We start from the raw sequence: 22,200 nt of genomic DNA, 5'->3' as shown, positions 1-22,200 counted from the left end.
TGACTTCCAGGATGCCTTCCCTCCTCTCCTGAATCACACCCCTTCCATCATATAGGCCACTGACTTCTCTTGCCTCGACGGCTTTTCTACAACTCTGGTAGGGATCCGATGAGTGGTATGTACCATAATCCCTCTCCAGAATCAAAGATGCCAATCGGTTATACTGAAATTCCTTCATCTGAGCCTTCACCTGGGAGATTTACCCACCATCTCCACCCTCAGAGATCAAGAAATCCAATTTCCTTTTAAGAACATAGTAGGCACTCTTTTTTCAATTCTCTGTTTTTAATTAGAAAAAACCTTGGACCTTCTTTTTAATTTCCTCCCACCACTCTGATTTACTCCATCCTGCCTCCAACAGTGATTCATGATCCTCAAAGAGACCTCTGAGAGATTGCTTCACACTCTCTTTCTTTAGGAGCTCTGAGTTCAGCCTCCACAGACCCCTCCCTTTCTGGATGGTCTGTGAAGCATTCAATGAAAAACTAAGAAAGCAGTGATCTGAAAATCATACTGGCTCTAGGAAGTTTTTGAATTTGTTTTACCAAAAAATCTATCTATTCTACTTCTATTCTGACCATTATAAAAAGTGTAACCAGTGAGGTCCGGAGTATGCCTAATATGAACATCCACCAGACCAGCCTCTCTAACCATTCTAACTAATTAATTTGCATCATAGCCCAAGGCCCTACTGCTTTTGGCACCTCCTCTGTCTTTGGGTCTTACGACGGCATTAAAATCGCCACCAAAAATGACCTTTTGGGCTGTGAATAAGAATGGTTTTATCAACTCAAAAAGACATTTCCTATCCCAAGCTTTTTGGGGACCATAGATATTGATCAGCCTCAGGTCATGTCCTCTAAAGGTGACATCCAAAACCATACATCTTCCTACTTCAATTTCTATGATTCTGTGCATGGTTACCATGCCGGAAAAAAGTACCGCCACCCCAGTGTACGACTCGGCCGCAAGAGACCAGAATGAGGGCCCCATACTCCACTCCCTTTTAGCCTTATGCAAAGCTTCTAGGGTCCACAGTCTGGTCTCCTGGAGGAAAAACATGTCTACCTCTGCTGTTCTAAAAAAATCAAAAGCCATGAACCGAGCTCGCTCAGAATGTATAGAAGCCACATTAATGGTGGCACATCTTATGGGGTGAGGATCCATGCAAAAAACCATAGTGTAGGGCCATACCAAATCTTTCCATACATTTACCACCACCCAACGCATCCATATCCTCAGCCATACCCTCAGACAAACCAATATTAACTTTTACAGGATCAGGAGGCCTTTAGCAAGTCTACTCCGTTTCTTTTCGGGTCACCTTGCTCTCCTTCATCCCTTGTCACCACCTCTCTTTGTATTGTTTCCTGTTCTCCTTCTCCCTTTTTCTCTTTTGAACTACTTAATTTTACCACTTTCCCTGTCTCCCTTGCGTTTTCCCTTTCCCATCCTTATTTGCTTTTTTCTTCTTTCTCTTCCCTACTTCTTTCTCAACTTTCCTCAGAGCTAAAGTCTCCCCTTCCTTATAGACTTCCTCCTCCTCCTCACTATCTTCATCTTCTTCAGAAAAAACTAGAAACCTGTTGGATATGCTCACTATCTTTTCATCCCATTTCCTTTTTCTGGCACTTTTTCTCTTCCTCACTTCCTGAAACTGTTCCTCCCTTTCTGATTCTTTGTCTCTTTCCCAAACTACGAGTCTCCTCTTCTACTGTAGCCTTTTTGAATTTCCCCTTTGTTCCCGCTCCAGGTGTTCTATCCATATGGCGCATAGATTCTGGGCATCTACTGTAGGGATGCCCCTCAAGGCCGCACAAGTTACATTTTACTATGTTACACGACCTCGAGGGGTGACCTGCCTCGTTGCAGAGGAAGCATTTTACGTTTCCACATTCACTGCTCATATGCCCCTCTTCCCCACAACGAAAACAGGTCCTTGGCTGGCCTGGATAGAACACCTGTATACGGTCTCTCCCGATATAAGCAGCCGAAGGGAAATGTTTTTTCCTTCCTTCAACTTGATTTATTTATTTATTTTATTTATTAACAGTTTCTTATATAGCGCAGCATATTCCGTTGCGCTTTACAATAGCAGACAGTGATACAACAAAACAGGGTATTTACAGACAGTCAAAATGTAGGAGGGCCCTGCTCGCAAGCTTACAATCTATAGGGAAATAGGCATTGATACATAAGGATAGATACTGTATTCTTTATTGCATTGATTCCACCAGAACGCAAGGTTCTATGACTGGTTTTGGAATTTGATAAGCTTGCCTGAAGAGATGAGTCTTCAGGGAACGCTGATAGGTTTGGAGACTGAAGGAGAGTCTTATTGTGCTTGGGAGGGCATTCCACAGAGTGGGTGCAGCCCGAAGAAAGTCCTGCAGTCGGGAATGGGAGCGGGTAATGAGTGTGGATGAGAGACGCAGATCTTGGGAGGAGCGTAGAGGTCGTGTTGGATGATATTTTGAGATAAGATAAGATATGTATGTTGGTGTAGTTTGGTTTATGGCTTTGTGTGTAAGTAAAATAATTTTGTATTGAATACGGTAGAATACAGGTAACCAATGAAGTGACTGACAGAGTAGCTTTGCAGACGATGAACATCTGGCTAGGAAGATTAGCCTTGCAGCTGCATTCATAATGGACTGTAGTGGTGAGAGTCTGTATTGGGGAAGGCCAATAAGGAGACTATTGCAATAATCAATGCGTGAGATGATGAGAGCATGGATTAGAGTTTTTGCAGTGTCTTGTGTAAGGTAAGGGCGAATTTTAAATATGTTTTTTAGGTGCATGTGGCATGATTTTGAGACAGATTGAATGTGGGGTACAAAGGAAAGTTCTGAGTCAAGGATAACACCTAGGCAGCGAGCTTGAGAGGTAGGAGTGATTGTCATCTTCTCAACAGCATTAGAGATATCAGGTTGGTAACTACTATTTATTGGCGGAAATATAATTAATTCTGTTTTTGAGATATTAAGTTTGAGGTGGCGAGATGACATCTAGGATGAAACAGCAGAAAGGCATTCAGAGACACGGATCAATACAGATGGGGACAGGTCCGGGGAGGATAGGTAGAGCTGAGTATCATCCGCATACAGATGATACTGAAATCCAAAGGAGCTGATTAGTTTGCCAAGAGATGAGGTATAGATTGAGAAAAGCAGGGGACCTAAAACTGAACCCTGAGGTACTCCAACTGAAAGAGGTAGCGAAGAGGAGGTAGAATCAGAGAAACGAACACTAAAGGAGCGGTTAGATAGGTAGGATGAGAATCAAGAGAGGGCTGTGTCTTTAAGACCTATGGATTGTAGTGTTTGTATGAGAAGTGTGTGGTCAACAGTGTCAAAAGCAGCAGAGAGATCTAGAAGAATTAGTAGTGAGTAGTGGCCTTTAGACTTAGCAGTGACCAGATCATTCACAACTTTAGTCAGTGCTGTCTCTGTGGAGTGTTGGGCACGAAAGCCTGACTGATGCGGGTCCATTAAGTTGATGTAATCTTATCTGCACAGACCATGCACCTCCCCAGACTCTTTTTTTTTTTTTTTTTTTTAATCTCATTTTATTGTTTTCCATTTTACAAAACATAACAATAAATTCATTCTGCAATGTACAGAGATTGCGGGAGATCGACCACTTTTCTACTTAATCCATTCCATTATATACTGAGGGATGGGCGTATGGACCTGGGATCGCGATGTTCTTTGAGTTTTAGATATAATATAGCTACTCCTCTTTATCTTAACTGACTGATATTTTCATAAATCTTAGTCTCTGCTTTTCTAAGTATCGTAGACCTCATTCCCTTGTTCCCTTTTTTTCCGCGATCCCTGGTCGACTCCGCCCACCCCTGTACAAACCACAGCTGTGTTTGATACATAATGTTATTCTATCAATTTTATTGTTGCGATATAGCTTTTTCCTTTTACGTTTTCTGGTTATTGACCTTCTGAATGGAGGGTCATTACTCTCCTACCTACTTCTTTTATCTTCTTTAGTTGCAGATAGAACTAACAAACAAAACAGTACACAGACAGACATACTGGGGGAGACTAAGGGAATTGTTTTAGGGCGGGGGCAGACTCTTTTATTGGCAAGCTGCTCAATCAGAGGTAATGTCATTCAGGTGCCAACAGGGAGGGGTAAATCTGGTTAGGAAAAAAAAGTTTGTATCCCAATTGCACACTGAATGAGAAATATACATATAATAATCAGATAATACAGAGATCTTGGTTGCATATATCTGCAGATATAGGGCTAAGCCCCCAGGCCGTACGTCAAGGCATCTCTGTCACTGGGGGTCCCTAACACTGGGTATGGGTCTGGGGTGTGGGCCCCCAATATGCCGGCACAGGCTGACTACTCCAGGGCAGCACACAAATGAAAATTAGTAGGGGTTAATAAGAAGCACATAAGTGCTATGTAAGGAGGTGAAGGTGTGGTTAAAATAATACATACAATGTGATAGGGAAAAACATAAATGTTAATAAAGTGTTAGGGTGTGCTACCCTGGAGCAGACCAGCCATACCAACAAAGAGGGAATCACACTCCCAAACCCATCCCATGCACAATAACAAATTATTAGGCCTAATAGCCCAGTGTAAGGCCACATTATAATGGCTTACAACATCTGAGAGCCAGCTTACCTGGAGATACCCCTGGCTTCTCCAATGGCACTCAGGTGTCAGCAATCCCTCCTAATGCTGACCCATCTATGTTATTGTGCATGGGATGGGTTTGGGAGTGTGATTCCCTCTTTGTTGGTATGGCTGGTCTGCTCCAGGGTAGCACACCCTAACACTTTATTAACATTTATGTTTTTCCCTATCACATTGTATGTATTATTTTAATCACACCTTCACCTCCGTACATAGCAATTATGTGCTTCTTATTAACACCTACTAATTTTCATTTGTGTGCTGCCCTGGAGTAGTCAGCCTGTGCCGGCATATTGGGGGCCCACACCCCAGACCCATACCCAGTGTTAGGGACCCCCAGTGACAGAGATGCCTTGACGTACGGCCTGGGGCCTTAGCCCTATATCTGCAGATATATGCAACCAAGATCTCTGTATTATCTGATTATTATATTTCTCATTCAGTGTGCAATTGGGATACAAACTGTTTTTTTTCCTAACCTTCCCAGACTCCTAAGGTGTGTCCAACCTTAACCATGTCCCCTATCCAGATGCATTGTCTACTCAACCAGTACTTTATTTCATCAGCTGGGATAGTTTCATCTCTCACCAATATCCTCTGATATTCTCTGGTTTTAACACTGATAAAATTTTATAACCTTTATAAGCTTCTTCAAATTTTCTTACTTGCCATTGGTCTACAACCTCGTTCATTTTCCTCATAAAAACAAAACTGAGATCAAAAATTTGAGACCTTTCTGGATGGATACATGCCGTTAGGTCATGAGCACTGCAACCCAGAGTAAAGATTAAATTAAGAAATTTTTCTTTTGTGGGGACCGGATCTGACTTAACCCACTTAAACTGTATCACATTTCTCCTTCTCTGAATGACACTCTGGCTCATGACCTGACTTTGTCTGTCTTCATTTCTTTTATTTGTTTGTTTTATCATATTGGCATAAGATATAGGTGCTGGCATTTGAATTGGGTCTGGAGTTCGAAGCTTAGAAACTCCACTACCCTCACCGGCTTTTACCTGCACTTCCTTTGTACGGATGTTTTCTGCAATCAACTTGAAAGCAGCCCCAGCTCTTTCAGGTACTAGTACATCCCCATATACAGTTTGCATTATTTGTGCCTCATCCACCTTTAAATTTGCCTTATTTAAACATTTTTTGGCCCTGTGCCAACTTTTTAGCTTCACACAATTTTACATTTATGGAAGAAACATTATCATTACTCTCAGCCGTTTCTTTAACACCTTTAAAAAAAAATTTGACAGTAGCAGTAACATTGCTCCGTCCGGGCATCTGCCTATCATCCGTCATCGCACAATTTGTATCCATTTTTTCACTGTCCATATTTCCCCCTCCCCCAGCTGCCCTGCAAGGTTAGGAGTACTGTCTGCAATGTAGACAAAACTTTCCCCTTTACCTGCACCCACAGCCTGAGTTAGAGCACTGTCCTGTATCATACAGTTTTTGTCATTGGTTTCAGACTTGTCACCCGGGTCTCCCCGGGACACAACATTTGCAACTCTCATACTTACTGCGTCCCGGGGGACCTGCGTCATTTTTTCGGTGCCTTTTCCCTCTGTATCGACTGGTCCAGCTGCAAGCTGCACTCTCTTTTCCTCTGAATCCATTTGCCAGGGCTTCTCACTCTGCAGCAGCATCTTGCTTGCCTGTCTGATAGTGTTTTTCTCCATGCCGCTAGTTTTTTCCATCAGCTGATCTGGACTTGCAGGGAATGGGCCACCTCCTCTGCAACTGCTCTCCATGACCTCATCTGCATCAGCTGGAGCAAGGGAATCCTAAAGCTCCTGGCTTGCAATTAACCCTTTCTCCGCCTGAGGTAAATCTTTGATTTTTCTTTCACCTTTCATTTTTTTTGCAATATGAGTCTTTAACTTTGACAAGATTTTTGAATTTGTAACAATCTTATCTCTCCATACTTGGGGCTCCCATGAATGGCCAGAATTTCTCTTTTTCTTTGCTTTATAGACTCTTTAATAAACTTTTTTTGCCTCTTTACTTAATTCCTCCAGACCCATTTTCTCAAAAGCATTATCTTCTTCTGCACTTAAGTCTTCATCCTCAGACTGCATTTCTTCCTCAGACTCTTCTGACATCATTTTACTAGGTCCCCCCACAGCGACTGCTATGTCACCACCGGCGTTTGCATCCCCGCCGGGTTCTTCCATCATTTCCCCCCGTGGCTGGCTTGCCACAGGGGTACCTCCGGATTCATCCGGGGGGACATTTTCCATTGTACTCACTGTATCTTTGTCTGAGGCTCCTGCTGCAGGTGTTGCAACAGCAGGGATATTCTTCCTCTTGGATTGGCTCTCAACTGCATGGCCTCCTCCACGTACCATAGAAAGGTACAGCAGGCCCATGCCTGCAAACTTCCCCCACCAGGGTCCCCTGGCTTGGGGATTCCCAGAGGAGGAGCTACTGCAAAAGTCTGAGTCTCTACCTTCTCAGGAGCACCTGCAACACACACCCTCCTTGCAGATCACCTCAGTGCTGTGAGGCAGTAATGCTAACCATTACACCGTCCGTGCTGCACTGTATATATAACACATGATGGGAATGGAACCCATGACCTCAGTGCTGTGAGGCAGTAATGCTAACCATTACACCGTCCGTGCTGCACTGTATATATAACACATGGTGGGGATAGAACCCATGACCTCAGTGCTGTGAGGCAGTAATGCTAACCATTACACCAACCGTACTGCCTGTATATATAACACATGGTGGGGATAGAACCCATGACCTCAGCGCTGTGAGGCAGTAATGCTAACCATTACACCATCCATACTGCCCCGTATATATAACACATGGTGGGGATAGAACCCATGACCTCAATGCTGTGAGGCAGTAATACTAACCATTACACCATCTATACTGCCCCCTATATATAACACATGGAGGGAATAGAACCCATGACCTCAGTGCTGTGATGCAGTAATGTAACTATTACACCGTCCGTACTGCTCCGTATATATAACACATGGTGGGAATAGAACCCATGACCTCAGTGCTGTGAGGCAGTAATGTAACCATTTCACCGTCCGTACTGACCAGTACAGTATATATAACACATGGTGGGAATAGAACCCATGACCTCAGTGCTGTGAGGCAGTAATGATAACCATTACACCATCCGTGCTGCTCCGTATATATAACACATGGGGGGAATAGAACCCATGACCTCAGTGCTGTGAGGCAGTAATGCTAACCATTACACTATCCGTATTGCCCCGTATATATAACACATGGTGGGAATAGAACCCATGACCTCAGCGCTGTGAGGCAGTAATGCTAACCATTACACCATCCATACTGCCCCGTATATATAACACATGGTGGGGATAGAACCCATGACCTCAGCGTTGTGAGGCAGTAATGTAACCATTACACCGTCTGTACTGCCCAGTATATATAACATATGGTGGGAATAGAACCCATGACCTTAGTGCTGTGAGGCAGTAATGTAACCATTACACCATCCGTACTGCCCTGTATATATAACACATGGTGGGAATAGAACCCATTACCTCAGTGCTGTGAGGCAGTAATGCTAACCATTACACCGTCCATACTGCCCCGTATATATAACACATGGTAAGAATAGAACCCATGACCTCTACGCTGTGAGGCAGTAATGTAACCATTTCACCATCCATACTGCCCCGAATATATAACACATGGTGGGAATAGAACCCATGACCTCAGTGCTGTGAGGCAGTAATGCTAACCATTACACCATCCCTACTGCCCCAAATATATAACCCATGGTGGGAATAGAACCCATGACCTCAGCGCTGTGAGGCAGTAATGCTATAACCATTACACCGTCCGTACTGCCCCGTATATATAACACATGGTGGGGATAGAACCCATGACCTCAGTGCTGTGAGGCAGTAATGTAACCATTACACCATCCGTACTGCTCCGTATATATAACACATGGTGGGAATAGAACCCATGACCTCAGTGCTGTGAGGCAGTAATGCTATAACCATTTCACCATCCGTACTGCCCCGTATATATAACACATGGTTGGGATAGAACCCATGACCTCAGTGCTGTGAGGCAGTAATGTAACCATTACACCATCCGTACTGCCCCGTATATATAACACATGATAGGGGTAGAACCCATGACCTCAGCGCTGTGAGGCAGTAATGCTATAACCATTTCACCATCCGTACTGCCCCAGGGTTGAGGACAGAGACGTTTAGTAATGTCCCACTGCCCCATGTGCAGGCCGCACTATACTGAAGAAGGCCGGAAGGCTGGGGAACACTTGATTGCAATGACGGTAAAATTGGTGCATGGAGGGGAAGGGGGTGAGCAGCATGCTTTTTGGGTGCTGGGCTCACCTCTAGGGAGGCAATGATAAATGGGGATGTGACACACAGTCAAGCATGCACACATCATAGAGAATGCACTAGGGCACACACAAGTGTGAGGGAGAAAAGTTCTGAATGAACAGGCTAAAGCCACTGCATACATTTGCAATGGCCCTGTACAGCAAATGGTATAAATCTGGGCCAGGTGAATGCACAATTTACAGGAGCCAGGCAAAATCTGGGGCCAGAGGGCTACAAAGGCAGTGATCAGGCTGATTGAGAGAGGGAGAGAGGAGGTAGAGAGGGTGAGCGAGTGATCTTTATTATATTTCTTTCTTTTAAAAAAAAAGCATGCATTCTAACAAACCCAGCACTTCAGGCAGAGTAACTGACACTTTTGTGACTGAAGTGCCTGATTTGTTTGGGCCACCACAGTCCAAACTACTAATGGGTTTAAGGAGGCTAATGGTGTTATTTATTGGCAAAATTGAAACAAGCCAACTCAACATCATCCTTATCATTACCCTCCTCAATGTTGCTAATACAGGTTGAGTATCCCTTACCCCAAATGCTCGGGACCACAAGCATTCCAGATACAGATACAGTAAACTTCCGTATACTATGCAGTCCCCACTTACTTAAAAAATCATTTTTATTTAATTTATATAAACGGAAGTATGTCACCTCCCACTGCCCTATAAAAGCAGCGACCCAGCTCCCAGTCATTCACTATCAGCCAGTGGAGGAGCCATACACAGTGTTCACATGTTAGGTGTACGTGTTTCTTTCATCTGTAACCCCTAAAAATATAAAAGTTCAACTTTGTTTTGTTTACTTTGTTCATACTTAATCAAAAGACCTTATATACACATTTTATGTTTGTTGCATCCGTCCTATGCCCTGTTCGGGAATATGTATCCAGCCTTTTAGCTGTATCTTTTCAGTAGAATAAACGGACAATTTCCAAAATTATATAGAAAAATACAATACTTCATATTGTGTGACTACTGAAAATAAGGTCTTTGCCTGGGGAGCCAACTCCAGTCCTCGAGAGCTACCAACAGTTAATGTTTTCCAGGTCTCCTCACAGAATCACAGGTGACGTAATTGGCTCCACCTGTGGATCACTTATAATGTGTCAGACAGTAATGAGTGCACCTGTGCAGCAGCTACTGTAGGTTGTCTGGGAAATGTGAACTGTTGGATGCTCTCGAGGACTGGAGTTGGCTCCCCCTGATCTATGCGATCATCCCCCTTTTTAGGTGTATTACCCTTCCTGGGAGATTGCTACATTACTATGGAGGAAAAACCATTCTTTAGAAAACTCTAATGGTGTGTACACACGGGGGCGATTTGCCGTGCTATGCGAGTCCCGATACGATCGGATCGCATCGGGACTCGCATCTTATGGCATGCATGGAGGGGCACAATTTAGACTATATAGTGCAGATTTGCACTATATAGTCTTGGCTGCCCTCTCTATCTGGCTGCCGATTTGCGGTCACACGGGAGCGCGCATCGGCAGCGCATCGGGCTCGCAAGCCCTAAAAACACATGCGATTTGCATGCAATGTGGCTTCCGATGTTCACTATATCGGCAACATCGGAAACATATCTCACCGTGTGTACACACCATAAGTTAGGACTTACCGTATTTAAAAAAATTAGGCATGTGCCTACCTATATATATATTTTTCTTATTTATATTGTTATGTTAAAGGACTATATCAAAAATACTAGTCGTAGGAATTCTAGTGAATCTTGTTTTGTTATAGGCCCCTCTTTGGCCGAATAAAGATTCTATTTCTCCAAAATTCACTTCACTTTCTCTACTAAATTGATAGGTGAGAAATTGTATATTAATTTCATCACATACAATTTTCCGAATACTGGATTTTCATTTATTATTGCTTGCTCATCCTCGGATCACAGCAATCTTATATTTTTATAGGTCCGTTCCGTTTTTAAATCAGTATAAGTGTCCATCGCTGTACAGACCTTACTGTGGGTATATATCATTTATTTTATTTATTTATATAAAAACGTATTTTTTGATGCTCAATAGCAAATGCCCTTTGTTTTTATGTATCACCTCTAGCCACGCCCCTGATTAAGTTATTTTGACGAAATGCGTTTGGTTGGTTGTGAAATAAAGAACTATCTGTTTTGAACGAAGTCTAGGTCTTATTTTGGAAATTGACAAAATAACTTGTATACAAAGGGGGGAAATTTACTAAAAAAAATGAGTGGAAAAAAAATTGTATTTTCATACGAAAATACAATTTTTTGGGGTGTATACGTATTTTTGGCATTTACTATGCCAAAAAAACATATTTTTGTATTCTTAATGATGGGACATTCGTATTTGTATTTACAAATACGAATGTCTACACCATCGAAAGAATACGGCAGAAATCACCATTCAAAAGATTAGTGGTTCCTGATTTACTAAGCGGCCGTATTGATAATACAGCCGCAAATTAGTGTAAAACTGCCACGAAAATACGGCAGAAGCCTGCACGGATCAGTCAGATCCGTGCAGGCTGCAGTGTAAAAAAATAGAGAAATAAATAAATAAAAACAGCGTGGGGTCCCCCCCACAGCTGTAACCAGCACCAGGCTGAAAGAGCCGGGGCCGGTAAATAAAAATCAGGAAATCCGACAAATAGGGGTTACCCGATTTTTTAAAACCAGTCCCAGGCTCCAGGTCCGGGGCTGGTTTCCAAAATACGGGGGACAAAATGACTAGGGGTCCCCCCCCACAGCTGAAACCAGCACCAGGCTGAAAGAGCCGGGGCCGGTAATAAAAAATCAGGAAATCCGACAAATAGGGGTTACCCGATTTTTTAAAACCAGTCCCAGGCTCCAGGTCCGGGGCTGGTTTCCAAAATACGGGGGACAAAATGACTAGGGGTTCCTCGTATTTTAAGAACCAGTTTTAGGCCAAACCAGCCAGCAGGGTAATGCCACAGCCGGGGGGAGACTTTTTACACAAGCCCCCCCGGCCAAAGCATTCAGCCCCTGACCGGTCAGCCTGACCAGGGGCCCTGGGGGAGTTGGGACCCCCCCAATAAAGGGGTTCCCCCCCTCCAGGACTTACCTGACCAGGCTGAAGCCTGGTGCTGTCCTCGATGCCCCTGGGCGGTGGACACCGGGCTGATTCGGTGTAAAAAAATAGATGTAAAAACTATTGTTTTAAACTGTGGAACTATGAGTCCCAGCAAGCCTCCCCCGCAAGCTGGGACTTGGAGAACCACAAGTCCCAGCCTGCGGGGCATTAAAGGGCCCGCTGGGTCTTGTAGTTCCACAGTAAAAAAAATAGTTAAATAAATACACATTACACAAATACATACTGATACTTATCTTGAGCCCGTAGGTAGGTCCCAGGGTCTTGATCCGATGCCTTGTCCTGCTCCATGTCGGCGGTCGGCTCCATCTGTGTCGGCGGCGTCTGTGTCGGCGGCGTCTATCCGGGTCCGAAGAAATCCATGGGGGACCTGTGGAAGGAAATCCTACTCACCCAGGTCCTCCATGGAAGATCTGAAGTCTTGATCCGCCGTAGTCCTGGGCTTCTGTCATCTTCTGTGACACGCCGGCAACTCCATCGGCTCCCCGCATCGGACTGTCAGAGAGGCGCAGAGATCCTTCATCCTCCGCGCCTCTCATCAGAATGATTCTATTGGCCACTTAGCGGCCAATCAGAAGCCGCGCTAAGCGGCCAATAGAATCATTCTGATGAGAGGCGCGGAGGATGAAGGATCTCTGCGCCTCTCTGACAGTCCGATGCGGGGAGCCGATGGAGTCGCTGGCTTGTCACAGAAGGTGACAGAAGTCCAGGACTACGGCGGATCAAGACTTCAGATCTTCCACGGAGGACCTGGATGAGTAGGATTTCCTTCCACAGGTCCCCCATGGATTTCTTCGGACCCGGATGGACGCCGCCGACACAGATGGAGCCGACCGCTGACATGGAGCAGGACAAGGCACTGGATCAAGACCCTGGGACCTACCTACAGGCTCAAGATAAGTATCAGTATGTGTGGGCTTTGGATGTCTTAAAGTTTTATTGTGTGTCAATGTGTATTTACAGTATTTCACTATTTTTTTTAGTGTAGAACTACAAGTGCCAGTGGGCCCTTTAATGCCCCACAGGCTGGGACTTGTGGTTCTCCAAGTCCCAGCTTGCGGGGGAGGCTTGCTGGGACTCATAGTGCCCCAGTTTAAAGCAATAGTTTTTACATCTATTTTTTTACACTGAATCAGCTCGATGCCCACCGCCCAGGGGCATCGAGGACAGCACCAGGCTTCAGCCTGGTCAGGTAACTCCTGGAGGGGGGGGACGCCTTTATTGGGGGGGTCCCCACTCCCCCAGGGCCCCTGCCCATGCTGACTGGTCAGTAGGGATGAATGTTTTGGCCGGGGGGACTTGTGTAAAAAGTCTCCCCCTGGCTGTGGCATTACCCTGCTGGCTGGTTGTGCCTGGGGCTGGTTCTTAAAATACGGGGGACCCCTACTCATGTTGTCCCCTTTATTTTAGGAACCAGCCCCTGACCTGGAGCATGGGGCTGGTTTTAAAAAATCTGGGAACCCCTATTTGTCGGGTTCCCTGATTTTTAATTACCGGCCCCGGCTCTTTCAGCCTGGTGCTGGTTACAGCTGTTGGGGGGACCCACCGCTGTTTTTTTTTATTATTATTATTTATTTTACAATTTCTTTTTACACCTTGCAGCCTGCACGGATCTGACTGATATGATGGATCTGACTGATCCGTGCAGACTGCCTACACCCCCTGCAGTTTGCCTACCGAGCAAACAGAAGTGTCGAGGATGCAGTCAACCTAGGGCTGCACCACATTCTACAGCACCTGGACAGTTCAGGCACCTATGCAAGGATACTATTTGTTGATTTCAGCTCGGCATTCAACACTATCATCCCTCACATCCTGGAGCCAAAACTCCGTTCACTAGGAGTCCCAGAACCTACATGCTCCTGGATCACTGACTTCCTGACTGAAAGGAAACAGGCGGTGAAAGCAGGCGCATTTATTTCAAACACATGCACAATTAGCACCGGTGCCCCTCAAGGATGTGTCCTCTCCCCCCTGCTCTTCTCCCTCTACACAAACGACTGCACCTCAGCAGAACAGTCAGTAAAAAATATAAAATTTGCAGACGACACAACGGTTATCGGCCTAATCATAGATGGAAACGAGTCGGCATACAGACGGGAGGTGGATCGGCTAACTAGATGGTGTAGCGAAAACAACCTTGACCTCAACCCCCTCAAAACGGTGGAGATGGTGGTGGACTTCAGAAGGAAACCAAATGCCATGCACCCACTCATAATATCTGACAGAGTAGTGTCGAGGGTCGACTCCTTCAAATTCCTAGGAACAAAGATTTCATGCGACCTCAAATGGGGTCCCAACATCATTACAACTGTCAAGAAGGCCCAGCAGCGGTTGTTCTTCCTGAGGCAACTCAAGAAATCCAACATCCCGCAGGAGCTGCTGCTCATCTTCTACACTGCCATAGTAGAGTCTGTCCTTTGCTCCTTGATCACAATCTGGTTCGGAGGAGCAAACGAGAATGACAGACGAAGGTTGCAAAGAGTGGTGAGGATGGCAGAAAAGATCATTGGGTCGGAGCTCCCCACTGTCCAAGAACTATACCTAGCCAGGGTCAATAAGCGTGCAGGAAAGATCTTGGCGGACAAGCTACACCCTGGCCACAACCTGTTTGAACCCCTTCCGTCAGGCAGACGTTTTAGGTCCATCCCAGCAAAGACGACAAGAACTACAAAAGGCTTCTTCCCAATAGCTGTCCACCAACTAAACCGGTATTGAACATACCAAATACCAAATACTAACTCGAACTTTTCTAGATACATGTGAAATGTATGTGATGTATGTTTATGCCTCTCTTCCCACCCCTTTGTGTTCCCTGCTTGATGCTGCACTGTTACCACAAAAAATTCCAAGCATACGCAAGTATACCTGGCCAATAAAGATGATTCTGATTCTAATTCGTATTAGCGGCCGTATATACGGCCGCTAATACGAATTAATACACCATCGGAGGGTTACAAAGCAGTCGTATATGACTGCTTTGTAAATCCCCCTCCAGAACATGACTTTGCATACGATGTAAGCAGTCGTATTAATTCGTAGCAAGAATACGAATACAATTTTTTGTATTCGTATTCTTAGTAAATTTCCCCCAAAGTGTGGTCATTGCATCTTGTGAATTGAATAATCATAGTAATTGGCTAGGTGATCTCACCAAAAGGAGAGCCTTATCGTATAATAGAATTAGCGCATAAACGGTGGTCACATTGTTCTATTAAAAAATGTTTGTTGTGTTCTATTAAAAAATGCTGTTAAGATTTCAGGTGCACCATCATACCAAGTCACACTGCGTTCACACATTGGGGTACGTTTTCTGAGTCCCCATGATCCAGACAAGTTGTAACGATCTGTGTGTTCTATAGTTACTATATTATTTGTTTTACCTGTGGAACTACATGTACCAGTGAGCCGTGTAGTGCCACACATGTGGTTCTCCAAGTACCAGAATGTGGGAAAAGCTTGCTGGGACCTGTAGTTCCACAGGCAAACTATGAACTTCTATTTTTACACTTGAATGATTTCAACTCGGCACATACTGCCCAGGGGTGCTGAAGATAGCCCTGTGCTTCAGCCTTGGGTGTCCTAGAGGGGGGACCCCTTTACTGGGGGCGCCCACACCCCCAGGGACCCTAGTTGGGTGTAATGCCACAGCGGCAGGGACCGATATAAACATGTTTTCCTGGATTTACCTTACTCACTAGTGCAGCACAGTACTGGTCTAAATAATATGGGGGACATCATCAATCTTTTCTTCCATGTCTTTGGTACCGGGACCAAGAGTCTGGCGCTGGTAATATAAATGCAGGGCTGGTTATACTGAGGAGGGGGGACCCCAAGCCCTTTTTGCTTTTCATTTTAACTGTTTCTGTACATTGTATACACAGAAGCATTGCACGGATCTGACTGATGCGTCTGCAAACCCACAGCCAAAAGCTGCTGTTTCTGAGAAGTTCTTTATCAGCTAAATTTACAGACGAGTTTGCAAATACAAATGATAGTAAATTCCCGTGTGGTCCTTGTCCCTGAGGAACGTCCTGCCGAGTTTGGCCGATGGTCTATTGATTTGACTATTGATTCTGTCTGTATTTTCTGTCATATCTGAGGATACTCTGCCGGGTTTTGCGTTAGTAATTCCCCTTTTCCACTAGCAAAAATAACCCGGGTCGATGCGCGGGGGCAGTGCATGGCCGGATTAACAATGGGCCTGATGGAGCTACAGCTCCAGGCCCAATCTCCAAATAGGCCCGTTTTGTAGACGAGGACTGGGGCTTTCCAACGAGTGAAGCCCCATGTTGCTAGCCCCCCAGGAACCCCGAAGATACCGCCAGGCAAAGCTGGAACGTTTTCCCCATAGAATAACACGGGACCCTCTAATTCCGACCCCCACCTGGTTCTAACGGCTGCCAGTTCCCCCTCCGGCATCACAAAAGCTCGAGGTTGATCTTAGTCAAACCCTAATCGCTGGGCCTTCAATCCGATACCAGGCTGGTCCATATGGGTTCATTGGTTCTAGAGATATTGCGGGTAAACCGATTTTTTTTTTTTCTGAAATGTAATTTCATGGATGTTCATGTTGTTTGAGGACAGATTTCTCTGGAACCAAACGGCCCAGTTTCATGGGACCAAAATCAGGATCATGATCATTCGGAGCCCACTTAAAAGTTCTTCAATATGATAGTGGTCTCATGTAAATGGGTCAGTTGGTTCCGAAGATATAGCCGGTTAACGGGGGGGAGGGGTGGTTTTCTCTCCCCTTCACACTAGAAAATGCAGGGACTACGCTGGTGTAAAAGGGCCCAACCTAATTTAATACAGTGATGTCATCTCAATAAGCCGACATTTCAGGATGATCATTGAGATGACATCACTGTATTAAATAAATTATTTTGGATACTTGAGGAGACTCCTGAGTGCCACTGCATACTACCCAATCTATATAGATATAGATAAAGAGAGATAAGCCGGGAGTTTGTCCAGCACTCTCGTTGAGAATAACGCCGCGGTGCCTTCCTCACATTAATGTAGAAGAAATCGTTTTTTGGGAGTTTGGTGCAGTGACTCCAAAGAAACAGGCGGCACTCAATCAGCTGGAGGGTATCCAATTTTTATGTCATTAAAGTAGAGATACAGGGGGAGATTCTGTAAAGCAGAAATGCGGTAAAAACCCTGTTTTCGGGGTTTCTACCGCATTTCTATATGCTATATGCCCCCTCCGCAGTGCCAGCGCTGCGGAGGGAATCGTCAGCTAAAGCTGGCGAATCCCTGCAGAAGCCTATGGGCTTCTTACCGCAGCGCTGTTTGAGGGATCCGTCACGGATCCCTCCCAGCGTGCCCTGCGGCCGGCGCCGGGGTCTGCGCATGCGCAGATGGACTCCCGGGTCACAGACCCGGAAGTCCAGTGCCGGCACCGCATCGCAAGGGACAGCTCTTACCGCAAGAGCTGTCCCTTGCGTTAATAACGGCATATGTTACAGCATATGCCGTTATTAATAATGCGGTAGCCGGCGATAATGGGCGCGGATGTTACAACATCCCGCCCACAAGCATTTGCGGCTTTATCATCAGGACTTGTGCTCTGTAAAAGTGCATAAAGTGCTGTGCAGAAAAGGTAGAGCTCAAAAACTAGGTGACCACCGCACGACGCCGGCGCCAGCCCACTGCGCCTTTAGACTGAATACTTTGTCACCTATGGGGCTCAATGCGCAGATTGCGTGGAATGCATATAATATCTTATACTAATTGCTATGGCGATATCTATAGTAACCTATGCCTTCTATATAGATTTCATAGCACTAGAAAGAGTACTGTGTATTGTCCACATAACTGTAAAAAGTGTGTTTATGTCCCGGCATGGAAATATGAAATATGAATGTTCCGTCGTTGTGTTATTTAACGGCTATAATTCCCCTCGCTCACATTGGCATTTCTAGCAGCCATACCTTTCACATGCGTTTGTATAATACGCCACTTTGTTTACATCCAGCAGGTTTGCATGCTGGTCTTATTTTCAAGTCCCCCCCCCACAGAGCTGATGATGCCGGCCAGTAGCGTTCCTGGTCCCTTAACAATGGCCCGGTGACATCACAGGGCGGGGCTGGAATCCCAGAAGCGCAGTGGGCTGGCGCCGGCGTCTGTGCAGTGGTTACTAGGGGGGTTATTCTAGTTCATTCTTTCTGACAAAATCCTTCTTAGATGGACAAAACCATGTGCACTGCGGGTGGGGCAGATGTAACTTGTGCAGAGAGAATTAGATTTGGGTGGGGTTTTTCTTCAAAGTGAGATATATATTGCAGTGTAAAATCATGCAGTCAGTATTTTCCCTGCACAGAAACAAAATAACTCACCCAAATCTAATTCTATCTGCACATGTTACATCTGCCCCCCTGCAGTGCACATGGTTTTGTCCATCTAAGAAGGATTTTGTCAGAAAGAATGAACTAGAATAAACCCCCTAGTTTTTGAGCTGCTAAGAGAGTGCACAGCTCTACCTTTTCTGCACAGCACTTTATGCACTTTTACAGAGCACAAGTCCTGATGATAAAGCCGCAAATGCTTGTATCTCTACTTTAATTACATAAAAATTGGATACCCTCCAGCTGATTGAGTGCCGCCTGTTTCTTTGGGGTCCCTGCACCAAACTCCCAAAAACCTATTTCATATAGATAGATAGATAGATAGATAGATAGATAGATAGATAGATAGATAGATAGATAGATAGATAGATAGTTGAAAGTATTTACACAAATAGAGACACACCCATGAGCAGACCACCAACCAGAACACTGGTCACGCCCCCACATTATTAGGTCCTGGTCACAACCCCTATTATTGTGCATAATAGGCCCTTGATCATTTTCAGCTCCAGGCCCATTTATACCTTAATCTGGCAATGGGGCAGTGGTGTAAGTTCTTCCCAGTTGCCCGGAGGCAAATAAATATTGGTGCCCCCAACCCCCCCCCCCCACACACACACACACACATACACACACACACACACAGCACCTTAAATAAATATATGTATGCATGCATGTGTGTATTTTATGTATATTATGTTTAAAATAAAGAAAGTGTGACGTCTATGGGCAGAATTCAATGTGAATACTGGCGACGTGCAGCGAATCCTGTTTAGGATTCGCTGCACATTCGCCACTGCTCGCTGCGTTCCGGAGCCTCGCCAGCTCCGGTATTCAACAAGTCAGGGGCTCGCTGCCCCTGACCGGCGAATTTGAGCTCCTGCGGCGGACGCCGCAGGGAGCCTTAGGACGGTGGCAGGCAGGGAGATGGAAGTCTCCCTGCCTGCCCCAGAACGTTTGTGGGGGGGAGGTGGGCTCCCCGGGTGCCAGGCAGCACAGGCTGCCCCCTGGGGGTGCCAGCAGGGGACCGGGTATATTCACTACACCCGATCATGCATATGTAATGATCAGGTGAAGTGAATATATGAATATCTAATGAGCGGCTCGGCTCCGGCCCCCTGCTGGCTGGTCTGTGTAAAAAAAATATATATATATTTTTTTTTAAATTAAATATATATTCATGTGCTTACAGCACATGAATAAAAATAGCATGCCCCTCTTAAGAACAAAATTCCTGATTTTTTTGACACCAAATGTAAAAAACAAAACACTTTATTTTAAAAGTTCACATTCCACTTCACCATAAAAAGATAGCGATTGCTACTCGGTGAATCATGGCGAAAAAAAACCTTGAAATGTATTCGCCATCTGCTCATTGAATAGGGTGATTCACCGTTTTAGTCAGAAATTCGCCTTACAGCACAAATTCGCCATAAAAACCTGGCGAATCAGCCTCATTGAATACCGCCCTATGAGGTGAAGTCAGCCACAAAAGCGATATTGATGTCTTTCAATTAACTGCTTTAAACTTGCAGGGGAGGAGAGGTGCCCCCTGGAAGCGGAAGCCCGGTGGCAGATGACTCCATTGCTGTTCTGCCTCCGCGGGGGTGTTACTTTCATTTTTACTAACAGCAGCAAGAACATTATACTGCGTATAAAAGGGCTTTACCTTGTTTCTCATTCCTTACCTACAGAGCGCAGACCTATCACTGTACATGTTGTTCCTCTGGTCGCACTGCACCGCCGTATGTTCCTGCTCGCACTGCGCGTCCCCGGTGCGGGAATCAGCATTTCCAGCTCCTCTTCTATAAAGACAACAGAGGCAATGAGCAGCGCGGTGATTGGCTGCACTGTAACCAATCACTGTACAACTACTGTAACTTCATGCGGAATGTGTCAGTTACCAGCGGACGCCGGAGCTGCTCCAAATGTGTCTCTCAGGGCCCCCTTCCTCACCATCCCCGCCAATGCTCACCCTAACCCACCGTTCCATGCTCACTGCCTCTCCTGTCTGTCTGCCCCTCCCTCTCAGAATGTAAGATGTTCCGAGCAGGACCCTCTCTCCTCATGTGCTTTTACTTTGATGATCATCTTCATATTCCCTATAACAGCACCTACAGTAGCCCTCAGTGCTGGTGGCGCATTGCTGCTTATACAGTATCAGTGCTATAATCTCTGATGCATCTACACCATCTACTACATGTAATGACTTCACAGAGGGCCTTATTCTAGTTCACTCTTTCTGACAAAATCCTTCTTAGAAGGACAAAACCATGTGCACTGCAGGTGGGGCAGATGTTACTTGTGCAGAGAGAATTAGATTTGGGTGGCAATTTTTACACTGCAATATAGATCTCACTTTAAAGTAAAACCCCACCCAAATCTAATTCTCTCTGCACGAGTAACATCTGCCCCACCTGCAGTGCACATGGTTTTGTCCATCTTAGAAGGATTTTGTCAGAAAGAGTGAACTAGAATAAGGCCCATAATGACCCCACGTCTGTCACACTGACCTGTAGCTGATGAGACCACTGTAGATGAGCGGAAACAGTAACATACACAGAAATATCTGTATGAAGCCATTATCTGCAGACAGCCACCCCCACCAGGTCTTCGTGAGGAATATCTGTGGGGACAGAGAACACATACACTTAGTATATATACAGTATCTGTAGGGACAGAGAACACATACACATTGTATATAAAGTATCTGTGGGGACAGAGAACACATAGTATATACAGTATCTGTGGGGACAGAGAACACATACAGTATCTGTGGGGACAGAGAACACATACACACAGTATATATACAGTATCTGTGGGGACAGAACACATACACATTGTATATACAGTATCTGTGGGGACAGAGAACACATACACATTGTATATACAGTATCTGTGGGGACAGAGAACACATACACACAGTATATATACAGTATCTGTGGGGACAGACAACACATATACATTGTATATACAGTATCTGTGGGGACAGAGAACACATACACATTGTATATACAGTATCTGTGAGGACAGAGAACACATACACATTGTATATACAGTATCTGTGGGGACAGAGAACACATACACATTGTATATACAGTATCTGTGGGGACAGAGAGCACATACACATTGTATATACAGTATCTGTGGGGACAGAGTACACATACACACAGTATATATACAGTATCTGTGGGGACAGAGAACACATACACACAGTATATATACAGTATCTGTGGGGACAGAGAACACATACACACAGTATATATACAGTATCTGTGGGGACAGAGAACACATACACATTGTATATACAGTATATGTGGGGACAGAGAACACATACACAGTATATACAGTATCTGTGGGGACAGAGAACACATACACAGTATATACAGTATCTGTGGGGACAGAGAACACATACACAGTATATATACAGTATCTGTGGGGACAGACAACACATATACATTGTATATACAGTATCTGTGGGGACAGAGAACACATACACATTGTATATATACAGTATCTGTGGGGACAGAGAACACATACACAGTATATACAGTATCTGTGGGGACAGAGAACACATACACAGTATATACAGTATCTGTGGGGACAGAGAACACATACACATTGTATATACAGTATCTGTGGGGACAGAGAGCACATACACACAGTATATATACAGTATCTGTGGGGACAGAACACATACACATTGTATATA

The 22,200-nt window shown here is 45.0% G+C and overlaps 1 protein-coding gene across 1 annotated transcript in view; it reads right to left on the bottom strand.

The window, feature by feature from the left end:
• LOC146058637 (transient receptor potential cation channel subfamily M member 2-like) overlaps window positions 1-22,200 on the bottom strand; it is a 262,847-nt gene that overhangs the window by 79,820 nt on the left and 160,827 nt on the right. The window contains exons 15-16 of the mRNA XM_083170910.1: window positions 21,002-21,114; window positions 20,177-20,293 (exon numbers count right to left, since the gene is read on the bottom strand). Coding sequence (XP_083027036.1) covers window positions 20,177-20,293; window positions 21,002-21,114 — 230 coding nt within the window. The remainder of the gene's footprint in view (window positions 1-20,176; window positions 20,294-21,001; window positions 21,115-22,200) is intronic.

The sequence above is a fragment of the Crinia signifera genome, chromosome 2, assembly GCF_055691185.1.
Source record: "Crinia signifera chromosome 2, ASM5569118v1, whole genome shotgun sequence".
Taxonomy (NCBI): Eukaryota; Metazoa; Chordata; class Amphibia; order Anura; family Myobatrachidae; genus Crinia; species Crinia signifera.
The sequence above is the reverse complement of the archived record's forward strand: the minus strand, read 5'-3'. Positions and strand labels throughout refer to the sequence as shown.